At 47.9% G+C, this 12,508-nt stretch overlaps 1 protein-coding gene across 3 annotated transcripts in view; it reads right to left on the minus strand.

The window, feature by feature from the left end:
• Positions 1-12,508, minus strand: part of STAM (signal transducing adaptor molecule) — a 214,711-nt gene that overhangs the window by 27,120 nt on the left and 175,083 nt on the right. For all 3 annotated transcript variants that reach the window (XM_029588752.1, XM_029588751.1, XM_029588753.1), the window contains one exon: positions 749-924. In XM_029588752.1, coding sequence (XP_029444612.1) covers positions 749-924 — 176 coding nt within the window. The remainder of the gene's footprint in view (positions 1-748; positions 925-12,508) is intronic.

Genomic DNA, 12,508 nt, shown 5'->3' on the forward strand with positions numbered 1-12,508 from the left:
TTGTTCCATCTTATCGAGCCGAAGACTACATCCCTTCAGGATCATCGGGGCGCATTTGCGGCAACCTCAGACATCATACTATGCCCCTAGGCAGAGGACATATACATCATGGGGGGACCATGATGGACAGTCCTCTGGCACCACTGGAAACCAGATGTGGCCATGACAGGGTGAAATAAATGGGAAGCAAGGTCAAAATCAATGGCAGTGGGCATCAAGGGCTAGCGGTCACCGAAGCACCGCTGCTGCAGGGGATCAACTGAGAAAGGAAATTTACTGATAAACAACGAAAACCCTGACTAGGAGGGCCAAGAAGGACCCAAGATCTAACTCAGGTGAAAAAAATTGTAATATGGCAAAAAATGGAAAGTTTTCCAAAACAGGCCCAAAAGGCCGAAAGTGAGCTCATCAACTGAGCTCCTTGGAAAAAGAGAGACTGAAGAGGGACCCTGAGTGGACGCATGGTAAAGGGCATGCCCAATGTGGCAAGTCAAAGGTCTAGAAACTTTGGCATAGGTTTTCTGTGTTGGGGCTCCATCTAATGAAGTTACCCATGTGTGAGGCCTACCATCCTGCTTGTCCTCTGAGAAGTGCATTTTATATATTTTTTTATTTTGTTGTACATCACTGATTGTTGTTCTTCAGATGGGCAGTTTATAAATATTTTAAATTAAATATTCTTAACACCATGGTACCAAGGACTCCAAATAACATGACAGAATTTATCATATAGAAGTATTCACATTACTTATTATAGGAGGTCTGCGCTGGTTGAGTGACCATTACTGAACTTGCAGATGGTGGGACTGTTCCTTGGCTGAGGGAAGGAAGTTGCTCTGGGGGAACAGAGTAGCTCTGGATGTGGCTTATCTGTGCATTCCCTGTAGCCACATATGTACCGCTAGTAGGCTGTCCTGGGTACACCTACAGAACAGAAATATAAGATCAAAGTTTAAAAAAAGGAACTAATTGAAAGCAAAGTAATATCTGTCAGAGCTCTGACACTACATTTTACTTCCTGTTTGAAGAATATCTACCACAGCCTACAAATCAAACTCTTTTAAAGATAAAGTATCTTTGAGCAAGGATTTTGAGGATCACAATATTTAGCCAAGAATAATGTACACAATTCTAATTCATCCTTGATGTAGTATTCAAACTAAGAGGTAAATTTACTAAAATGCGATAGTTTAACGTGGGAGGGGCCAAATTTCATGGGGGGGGGGGGGTGTTCCCAACAACATTTCTCCCCTCCTGAACAAATTAATGCAGCTGTACTGTGGTGCAATTTTTTATCATGGCAAAAATGTAAAACAAAAAAGTGCGCCGCGGCACCTTCCTTTTTTAGGTAGCAATGGGCCTTACCCTCCATTTCCCCCCTTTAAATTGCACAGTGCCACGACAGACACCCCCCCCCCCCCATTTCATTGGAACTCCCCCTTCCAAATAAAAAAACAACAACCTGGTATCTACTGCCCCCCCCAATCCTCCTACCCCTAAACGTAGGACCCTGGTGGTCTTGCTGGGGAGTCCAGGCCACACCTAGCCCCAGACTCAGTCGGCACCATTTTTCAAAATGGCGCCAAGAGGACCTTGCCCCTATTTAAAAAGTAGTGCCAACTGGGCCCAGGGCTACAGGATGCCCTGGGACCCCAGCATGTTATCTATGAACATTTGCCAAGGCAATGGGCTTAGGAAGAGGGGTGTGGTATTCCAGCCCCCCCCCCCCCAGACCACCAGGGTCCTAACACACCAGTTTTTTTTTAAACATGGGAGTTCCAATGGGATGAGGGGTGGGAATGGGGGGGCCTATTGTGGATCTGTACAATTTGAAGGGGAAGGGATGAAGGGTACGGGCTATCACTGCATGGGAAGGGCTATTTTTCTGAGGGCCACCTTGTTAGGTGGTGGGGTTATGCTGGCAGGGGTAGACATTGACCTCCGGGGTTATTCTTGAAGCATTTTGGGGGGGGGGGGGGTGGGGGGAGTGTGTATTGGGCACCTTGGCCCTTTAAATTTTCCAAGGGAGTGTCAGGGATCTCCGTTAGTGGCCTAATACTCCCAAGGGAAATTTATCTACACTTCCCTCCACAGCAGTAAAATAATGGGGCTGACTTTTTTCTAAGTCAGCTGCATTATTTTATTTGCATTGGATTGTCTATGTATAAGGCATGCAAAGCAACTTATGCAATTTTATGCATGAAAACCAGGCTATTTCCATAAGAGAAGGAAATCTTTGTTTCTATCGTGTGATGTTGCATGATAGTGCCATGAAATAGCAATATCATGTAATAAATGGCATTTAACTCATGCTAAATCATATACTGAGTGATATATTGCAGCTTAGTAAATCTCCCTCCAAATTAAGATCTGGAAAAAAAAATCACTCAACGGATGAATTTTCAAAAACTGTTAAGTGCATATATGGGCTATTTGAAAATTACCTCAGGGACTGTACACGTAAAAGTACATGTGTAAGCAATTTCGTGCATATGCGTACTGCAACAAAGTGTTCCCAAGGATGGAGGTGGGGCGCAGAAATCATTAGAACATAAGAAATTGCCATGTTGGGTCAGATCAAGGGTCCATCAAGCCCAGCATCCTGTTTCCAACAGAGGCCAAACCAGGCCACAAGAACCTGGCAATTAACCAAACGCCAAGAAGATCCCATGCTACTGATGCAATTAATAGCAGTGGCTATTCCCTAAGTAAACTTGATTAACAGCAGTTAATGGACTTCTCCTGCAAGAACTTAGCCAAACCTTTTCTGAACCCAGCTACACTAACCATATCCTCTGGCAACAAATTCCAGAGCTTAACTATGCATTGAGTGAAAAAGAATTTTCTCCAATTAGTCTTAAATGTGCTACATGCTAACTTCATGGATTGCCCCCTAGTCCTTCTATTATTCGAAAGTGTAAATAACCGAGTCACATCTACTCGTTCAAGACCTCTCATGATCTTAAAGACCTCTATCATATCCCCCCTCAGCCATCTCTTCACAAGGTGAACAGCCCTAACCTCCTCAGCTTTTCCTCATAGGGGAGCAGTTCCATCCCCTTTATCATTTTGGTTGCCCTTCTCTATACCTTCTCCATTGCAACTATTTGAGGAATTACTTACCTGATATTTCCATTTTCCTTGGTGTAGACAGATGGACTCAAGACCAATGGGTACAGTGTAATCCTGACAGCAGATGGGAGACGGAGTCAGATTTCAACGCTAACGTCAGCCTACATATATCTGTGCAGGAAGCTTAGCTCTTCAGTATTCTCTTCGAAAAGCAATTGTGGATATATGCGTGTTAAAGTAACTTGATTAACTTGGACTGGTTCAACTGATTCCAAATTGGAAACCGCCAGTGCACTCAACTGAATAACGCCGACACCCGGCAAGTATGGGTGTCATGAACTATTGGTAATACCTGGCTTACCCGTGCTTGTCTTGTTCTCGGGGTTTGCCACCCAAGTTTTCCGGATTCAGGGCCAGCCGTGGGTAGGATGCTGAGTCCATCTGTCTACACTAAGGAAAACGAAATTATCAGCAGGCCGATACAGTAAAGTGCGGCCGCGGTTACCCTGCTTCTAACCCGCTTTCTACTCACAATTTGGCCGCTCAAGCCAGCGAAAGTGCATGACTGAATGCCGTGACGTCACCCACGGCATGCGCTCATGCACCTTCACTGCCTTGAGTGCCCAAATTGCACGTACAGGCATGCGTTCATCCACCTTCGCTGGCGGGGGCTGCTGGAAGCCGCTTTCGCCGCCGGCTACCCCCGGGAGGCAAGGGAGCCGCGGTGCGCGCCTCGGGAGAAGGGGAGAGAGGACTGTTTGTCATTTACATGCAGTAAGTTTACTTTTGTGGCACTTTATTCACATTTGCTTTAATAACATGTCGAGTCGATTTTCGCCGTGCGCCGTGCGCCTTGCTCCGGGAAGGGGGGGGGGGGGGGGGAAGAGAGAGGACTGGCAAACCCCGATGCCCGAGCTTAGGAGAACCATCCACTTCCTGGTACCTGTCATTTGAAATGACAGGTACCAGCGCACCCAGGATACTGTATAGGCGCTGTATAGCGCTCTATACAGTAAAATGGATTGCTCAGGCCTACCGCTTCATGGATGTGCTTTGGATGCGGCTTGCATTTGCGTCTAATTTAAATACTGTATTGAGCGGTATGTGATCCGAACTGTGCACTCGGCACTGCCGCACTCTAACGCGTCCTTACTGTATCGGCCTGCAGGTAAGTAATTTCTCCATTTCTTCTCATGTAGCAGACTGACTCAGGACCAATGGGATGGGGGTGGAAGGGAAATAGAACCAAGAGCTAAGAGAAACAGATAAGTATGAGAGAAAAAATGTGTGAAGCTTGCTGGGCAGACTGGATGGGCCATTTGGTCTTCTTCTGCCGTCATTTCTATGTTTCTATATGTTTCTATATGTACAAAAGCTACTCCCGAACCAGGAAGGAGGCTGCCCCTGGTCCACTTAGTACTGCCCTTGCAAAGGTTGTGTCCTCCCGGGCCTGGACATCCAGGCGGTAGAACCTGGAGAAGGTATGTATGGAGGACCACGTCGCCGCCCAACAGATCTCAGCAGGCGACAGCATCTTGATTTCCTCCCAGGACACTGCCTGGGACCTTGTAGAATGGACCTTGACTTGTAGAGGTGGAGGTTTCCCTGCCTCTATGTAGGCCGCCTTGATTACTTCTTTGATCCAGCGGGCTATGGTTGCCCGCGAGGCCGCTTCCCCCTGTTTCTTCCCACTGTGAAGGACAAATAGGTGGTCTGTCTTTCGTACAGATTCCGACTGTTACGGCTGTGGCTGCTGTGCAACCGCCTCACCACCAGGGGTCCCTCTAGTGCTGGCTCTCCTGACAGGCCCAGTCCATCTCCTATGTCCACTCTATGCTCTGGGTGTGCCCTTATAACCCTGCCTGACAGTTGCCTCGGTGCTTCGGCATCAAGCTCACCTGGGCTCCCTGCTCTAGCCTGCCTTGCGTGGCCTTCGGGCCTTTCCTTGCGCGGCCTTTGGGCCTTTCCTTGCCTTGCGCGGCCTTTGGGCCTTCTTCCTTGATTTCCATACCTGGCCTACGGGCCTTCTGACCTGCCTTGCCCCGCTTATGGTGTGTGGCCTACGGGCCTTCTGTGTGTGTGTGGCCTACGGGCCTTCTGACCTGCCTTGCCCCGCTTATGGTGTGTGGCCTACGGGCCTTCTGTGTGTGTGTGGCCTACGGGCCTTCTGACCTGCCTTGCCCCGCTTATGGTGTGTGGCCTACGGGCCTTCTGTGTGTGTGTGGCCTACGGGCCTTCTGACCTGCCTTGCCCCGCTTATGGTGTGTGGCCTACGGGCCTTCTGTGTGTGTGTGGCCTACGGGCCTTCTGACCTGCCTTGCCCCGCTTATGGTGTGTGGCCTACGGGCCTTCTGTGTGTGTGTGGCCTACGGGCCTTCTGACCTGCCTTGCCCCGCTTATGGTGTGTGGCCTACGGACCTTCTGTGTGTGTGTGGCCTACGGGCCTTCTGACCTGCCTTGCCCCGCTATGGTGTGTGGCCTACGGGCCTTCTGTGTGTGTGTGTGTGGCCTACGGGCCTTCTGACCTGCCTTGCCCTGCTTACTGTGCCCTGACCCAGCCTGTACTTAGACACTGCTACTTGCCGCCTGCCCTGACCCAGCCTGAACTCAGACTCTGATACTTGCTGCCTGCCCTGACCCAGCCTGGAACCTGACACTGTTTCTAGCTTCCTGTCTCTCTCCACCTGGAGCCACCCTGCTGGGTGGTGTTCACGACTCCTGACCGGAGCCCAAGCGTAACACCGACCTTTCCAGGTATAGGACTAGGAGTCTGCCGACATTTAGATGGCGAAGAAGGCGTGAGTCTTCCGAGTCCTTATGTTCATCTGGAGATGGCAGCGAGATGGATTGGTTTAGATGAAATTGAGAAACCACCTTCGGGAGAAAGGAGGGGACAGGGCGTAGCCTTATGGATCCCGGTGTGAACCTGAGGAACGGTTCCCGGCAGGATAGCGCTTGAAGTTCGGAGATGCGACGGGCTGAACATATTGCCACTAGGAATGCAGTCTTCAAGGTCAGGAGCTGTAGTGAGACCATGTGTAGGTCTGAAGGAAGCTCCTGCTAGGAAGTCTAGAACTAGATTGAGATTCCCATAGGGGCACCGGCCACTTTAATGGTTGTAGGATTTCTTTGACCCCCTCTCAGGAAGTGGGAAACATCTGGATGGGTTGATAGACTGATGCCGTCCACTTTGGCTCTAAACAAAGGGTGCGGGGCTTCGGGAAGCTGGGGCTGTGGAATTCAATCCCTGGATTGCTTGAGGTGACTTCGGGACGTCTCTCCCGGGGGATGCTGGAAGCAGTATGCAGATGAGACTTCCGGTCCTCTTCTACCGCAAAGGGTGCAGAATCTCTGGAAGCTGGGGCTGTGTAATTCAATCCCTGGATCGCTTGTGGTGACCTCTGGACTCCTCTCCTGGGGGATACTGGGAGCAGTATGCAGATGAGCCTTCCAGTCCTCTTCTTTCTGTTTCCAATGACGCGATCAACCTATCCTGTGGTCGTGGACAGTCTCTCACTTGTCCTTGACAGAGGATGGGTCTATCCTCTCTATCCTCTGCAGCCACCTACTGATCAGCAGCAGTGTAATGTGTAAGGCATGCAACAACAGTTGCATGGCGGCTCACGAATGCCCATGACGAGCGCATCCCTCATAGTGCGATGGATGCCGCAATTGTTCTGTCTTGGTGGCCTCAGCGCAGCATCAGAATGCTTTATGTTTGCTGGAGCAAGACAGGATGCACTCGGACCCGGAGCCCAGGCACTTCATCTTGAAGGATGCCCCAACTGGACTCTGAGTGTATGCAGTGGTCACAGTATGTTGGGCAGATCTGGGATCCAACCTGTGAAGTCGCCTTCTGCGTCTATCTTCAGTGGCTCCGGGAGACAGTTAGCATAGTTATCGCCTCAGTAAGACGGAGAGCCAAGATAATCCCAGGAAAGGCGAGGACTCATTCATAGCGCTGCCCTGTCGCAGCGAGATTCGAGGTACGATGAAACAGTGGATAAGCGCCCATCATTCACTGACCCTCTTTCCTGAACTGAGTGCGACCTGGGCAGACTTCCCCCCAGCACGATGTCCCTGGTGTCCGACTATGCATAGAGCAGAAACTTGGGTTGAGTCAGACTCAGGCTAGAGTTTCATGGGACCAGTCTCCTTGACTGCTGGCGTAGATGATAGGCTGAGATGGCGCTGACGTGCCCTGTCCGATGTCGTTGCCTTTCTTGCTCGGCATAGGGGAGAAAATCTTCTACACACTTCCTGGGCAGCAGAGAAGGTTCGATTAGTGTTCTCCACTCCACCTTGAGTGCTTGGCGCAATTACCATGGTAGACCTTCCAGACAGGGTACTTACTGGAAGATCCCCTATGCAGTGCTTCCGGATCGGTAGCTGGATGCTAGCAGAAGCACATCGGGTGGAGGAAGGATCACCCTTCCTGACAGCAGGTCTTGTGTATGTCTAAGGGCATTAGCTTCCCAATGGGTGGACGAACCAGGCAAGTGTCCCATGGTCTCCGTGGACCATCGATGTCCTGAAAGTGATACTGATCCCATTCGAGCTTCGTCTCTGAGTGGTCCTCATTGTATGGAGGATACGAGGAAATTATATGGTAATCTCTCTGTCTCTGGCAAGAGGGAAGCATCTTGTTCTAGGCAAAGCCCGTGTGGGCAGACAGGGGAGCCTGGATTCCTTATTGCTTTTACTGACCAAGGTGTACTAGGGCGGTCCCCCGCCTGACGAGATAACCTGCCACTGCGTGGCTTGATTCCCATTCTCAGAAGTAAGGTGTCACCGCATCCATCTACTGTGGAATCCCTGCACAGGCTGTGGCTATTCAGAGTGTGAGGCCTGGGCTCCTGTCTACTGTCAGACGAGTCCTGCTTCTCGGCAGCTGTCTGCAGAGTCGATCCTCCTCCTCCGTCTGTATAGGGGATCGTCCTCTGACCACCTGTGTGGGCCATAATTACCGCCCTCACCGGAATCGCTTGGGTTTGAATCTGATGAGTATGAGCGCCCCCGTCTTCGTTGGAGATGTGGTACATCCGTTGGTGGATGGCCCTCCTTTGGGCCGCCATGGAGGGCGACTACCACCAGAGTTGCCACCTCGTCATGTGTTATCTAGCCTGAAGAACGGGTTAGGCATTGCATTCCCATGTTGCCTGCCTCTATTATTAGCTGGTTACGTATAAATGCATGGCTTGTGCCACTATCATTTTCCGACTAGTTAACACTTGCTGGCTGGGCACTGCGCCCTGTCACTAATCCAGCCGCAGACCATGGTCCTTGGATTTGGGTAGTCACATTATGTTTTCCTTTATGCCGACTGATGCCCAGGGCCGCCAAAGAAATTTGCCAAATTTGACACTTCGTTTTCCCGGTCTGTAACACATTGTTACAGCCCTAAGTCATTCCTTTCTCCAATGAGTTGAAGGGTTTGGTCCCGTGTGATTAATAGCGAGGCCAGCTTCCTCAGCGCTGTGGCAGGATCACTAGTGCCCCAGTCGCAACTAACACTGCTTCGTCGATATCCGAAGCTGTCGTAGTATGCCATGAACCTGTCCCCCTTCCAGTCATTAATTCAAATTTGATCATATAATTTTTGCCAAATGGCCCCCACCACTATTACCTCTCTCACCAAATCCTGCGCTCCACTGAGAATTAGATCTTAAATTGCTCCCTCTCTCGTCGGCTCCTGAACCAATTGCTCCTTAAAACTGTCTTTTATTCCATCCAGGACTTTATTTCTCTAGCATGCCCTGATGTTTCTCTTACCCAGTCAATATTGGGGTAATTGAAATCTCTCATTATTACTGCACTACCAGTTTGGTTAGCTTCCCTAATTTCTCTTAGCATTTCACTATCCATCTAACCACTTTGGCCAGGTGGACACTAGTATATATATATATTATATACGTTCTTTTGTTCAATAATTTGTTGATTGTTTAATGTTACGCTGCACGTTCTCTGTTCAATACTTTGTCTATTGTTTAATGTAACGCCTTACCGGCGACAGTTTTGTTATATGGAAACCGACCTGATTTGATATGTATATCGAGAATGTCGGTATATAAAAACCCTAAATAAATAAATAAATAAATATACTCCTATCACTATTCTCTTCCAACATACAAGGGATTTCTACCCATAAAGATTTGATTGTACATTTAGTCTCATGCAGGATCTTTGTCATGTTGGACTCTATGCCATCCCAGACAAAGCGCCACCCCGCCACCAAGATGCTCCTCTGTCATTGCGATATAATTTGTACCCCAGTATAGTACTATTCCATTGGTCATCCTCTTTCCATCATGTCTGAGACGTCTATGTCATCATTCACTGCTATATACTCTAATTCTCCCATCTTACTTCTTAGACTTCTGGCATTAGCATACAAACATTTCAATGTGAGTTTTTTATTTGCATTAACATTCTGCTTTTCAGATGACAGGGATAAATTGGAATCTTTTAGCTCAGGTGAGTTTTAATTATAGGCACTTGGACTACTTTTCTTATTATTGGTACCTCTTTGTTGGGATGCCCTAACTCTAATGCTTCATTAGTATCCTTTGAAGATACCTCCCTCTGAACCATGCACTGCTGAGTGACTTCAGTTTTCCCCTTTGTTCTAGTTTAAAAGCTGCTCTATCTACTTTTTAAAGGTTAGTGCCAGCAGCTTGGTTCCACTCTGGTTAAGGTAGAGTCCATCCCTTGGGAAAAGACTCCCCCTTTCCCAAAAGGTTCCCCAGTTCCTTACAAAACTGAATCCATCCTTCCCCGCCCCATCTTCTCATCCACACATTGAGACTCCAGAAGCTCTGCCTGCCTCTGGGGACCTGCTCGTGGAACAGGGAGCATTTCAGAGAATGCTACCCTGGAGGTTCTGGATTTCAGCTTTCTGCCTAAAAGCCTAAATTTGGCTTCCAGAACCTCGCTCACACATTTTCCTATGTTGTTGGTGCCAACATGTACCACGACAGCCGGCTCGTCCCCAGCACTGTCTAAAATCCTATCTAGGTGACACGTGATGTTCGGCACCTTCGTACCAGGTAGGCATGTTACCAGGCGATCCTCAAGCTCACCAGCCACCCAGCTGTCTACATTCCTAATAATCGAATCACCAACTATGACGGCCGACCTAACCCTTCCCTCCTGGGCAGTAGGCCTTGGGGAGATATCTTCGGTGCGAAAGGACAATGCATCACCTGGAGAGCAGGTCCTTGCTACAGGATCCTTTCCTGCTGCATCAGGTTGATTGCTCTCCAATCATGAGACCTTCTTCCTACAAGGCAGCACCAGGGCTGCCAGTCTGAAGTTGGGAGTTGGCTGCTATGTCCCTGAAGGTCTCATGTATATATATCTCTCTGTCTGCCTCAGCTCCTCCAGGTCTGCCACTCTAGCCTCTCCACTCTTGATAAGGTGTGGGGAATGTCTGAGTTTAAGTTAAAAGGATGATTTATTTTTTAAAAAAAATTTTTAAGCATGAAAGTGACACCTGCCTATAAATTAAAGAATGAGCTAGAAGTGGGTGGGAGAGGGGTGGGAGTGTTGGGAAATACAAACATACAAACGTCTGGACAGCTTTCCAAAATGAAAATTTTCTGCCAGGTCATAGAAATAAAACTTTTATCACTAGCCTGGAACCTTTTTGAATTTGCTTCCTTTCCGCATTGCCGCTGGAGAAGAAGGTACAGGCTTTCACTGGCACTACCTGATTTTTTTTTTATTTTTTTAGAAAATTACTACTGTTTGTACTCCCATAACTAAATTAGGCTTACAGTCACAGTCACAGTCTCCAGTTTCCTGTGGCAATTAAGGAGTAGAGACTGTATGACAGATTCAAAATTTTTGAGGAACAATTGAGAATTTACATTCTAAGAATAGTTTGGCAAGCTTGCTTATGTATGTGTATAATTTGGTTTAAGAACATAAGAAATTGCCATGCTGGGTCAGACCAAGGGCCCATCAAGCCCAGCATCCTGTTTCCAACAGAGGCCAAACCAGGCCGCAAGAACCTGGCAATTACCCAAACACTAAGAAGATCCCATACTACTGATGCAATTAATAGCAGTGGCTATTCCCTAAGTAAACTTGATTAATAGCAGTTAATGGACTTCTCCTCCAAGAACTTATCCAAACCTTTTTTGAACCCAGCTACACTAACTTTCTTTTTGAGGTGGCTAAGAAGGATCTCACATTGATTTGTAGTGGGGGAGTGAGGGTAATCAACAAAGGGAGTGGGATCAGGACGACACACAGACAGAGGGAGACAGGATGAGGAACAGAGGACCACAGGAGGGAGGATCCAGATTCTTAAGAATGAAGTACTTCTTGACTGGTTTAGGTCTTATGCCTCCCTATATCCATACCCCCCTCTTTTCTCCTTCCCCCCCCATTCCCCCAATCCTTTTTCTTCTTCCCATCCTTGAACCTCTCTCCTACCCCATATGAGTGCCTTTTCTCATATCCCCTTTTACACACATCTCCTCACCTCCATTCCTTTGTCTTTCATACACTCACTCCACAAGCACCATTCCCCTTGCTCACAGGCACAACCCCCAGCTGATCGTCCTCTCTATCCCTCCTCTCACTCATTCAATCCTCTTTTTTTCATCCCCAAGCCCCTCTGCACACCCTATCCTCCACCTTGATCCTCTCTCACCACCAATCCAGGCTAGGAGGAGGAGAAATGCATGAACACCTAGAGCAATGTTGTCCTTCTCTGGCACCTGAAGACAGAATTGCACTTAGAATTGTGCAGGACAGAACAGTGCTGCACATTTTAACGTGTGAGTTAGGCCCCAGCAGCAGAGAAGGACACAGCTCAAGGTACTACCATTGTTCGCCTCCAATTCTTGAGGATCTGAAATGGTGTCATGGGGAGAGGAAAGCAAGAATCATCAGGGGATGGAGAGGATCATTGGGCAGAAAGGTAGCCCCAACCATCCTTGACCCATATTCTGGTTTCCTGAGATTCTGAGAGGACCAGACAAACTTTGCAGCAAGGTCCGGAAATATATTAGCATAGATATATTTTCACATGTAGATGTAGAAACATAGATGTCCATGGTAAACATATTCTAAGCAAAAAGCCATGTGGACTATAATATTTTGACCATTGCAGATCCCTACAAATGTACTAGGCCAAGTGATGGCAATGATTGGGAATAATGTAACAGCCACATACAATCTAATATGTATTAAAGTGCTGCTATAGTAGTTTACAAACCTTATTTTAAATGAAGACTAATCTTAACATAAGAGGCTGTGATTTTGGAAATCATGTGTTTTAAAAATCAGTTCTTGGACTAGACCTTTTTTCAACATCGTATTAGTAATTAGTTGCAACAGTATGACGACAGTAAGACTGAATTCTGATGTTGGTAAAGGAATGTAGCTCCATATAATGTCAATGCAAGAGCTATGTGCATGCAATAAC

This window comes from Rhinatrema bivittatum, chromosome 2 (genome assembly GCF_901001135.1).
Source record: "Rhinatrema bivittatum chromosome 2, aRhiBiv1.1, whole genome shotgun sequence".
Classification (NCBI taxonomy): Eukaryota; Metazoa; Chordata; class Amphibia; order Gymnophiona; family Rhinatrematidae; genus Rhinatrema; species Rhinatrema bivittatum.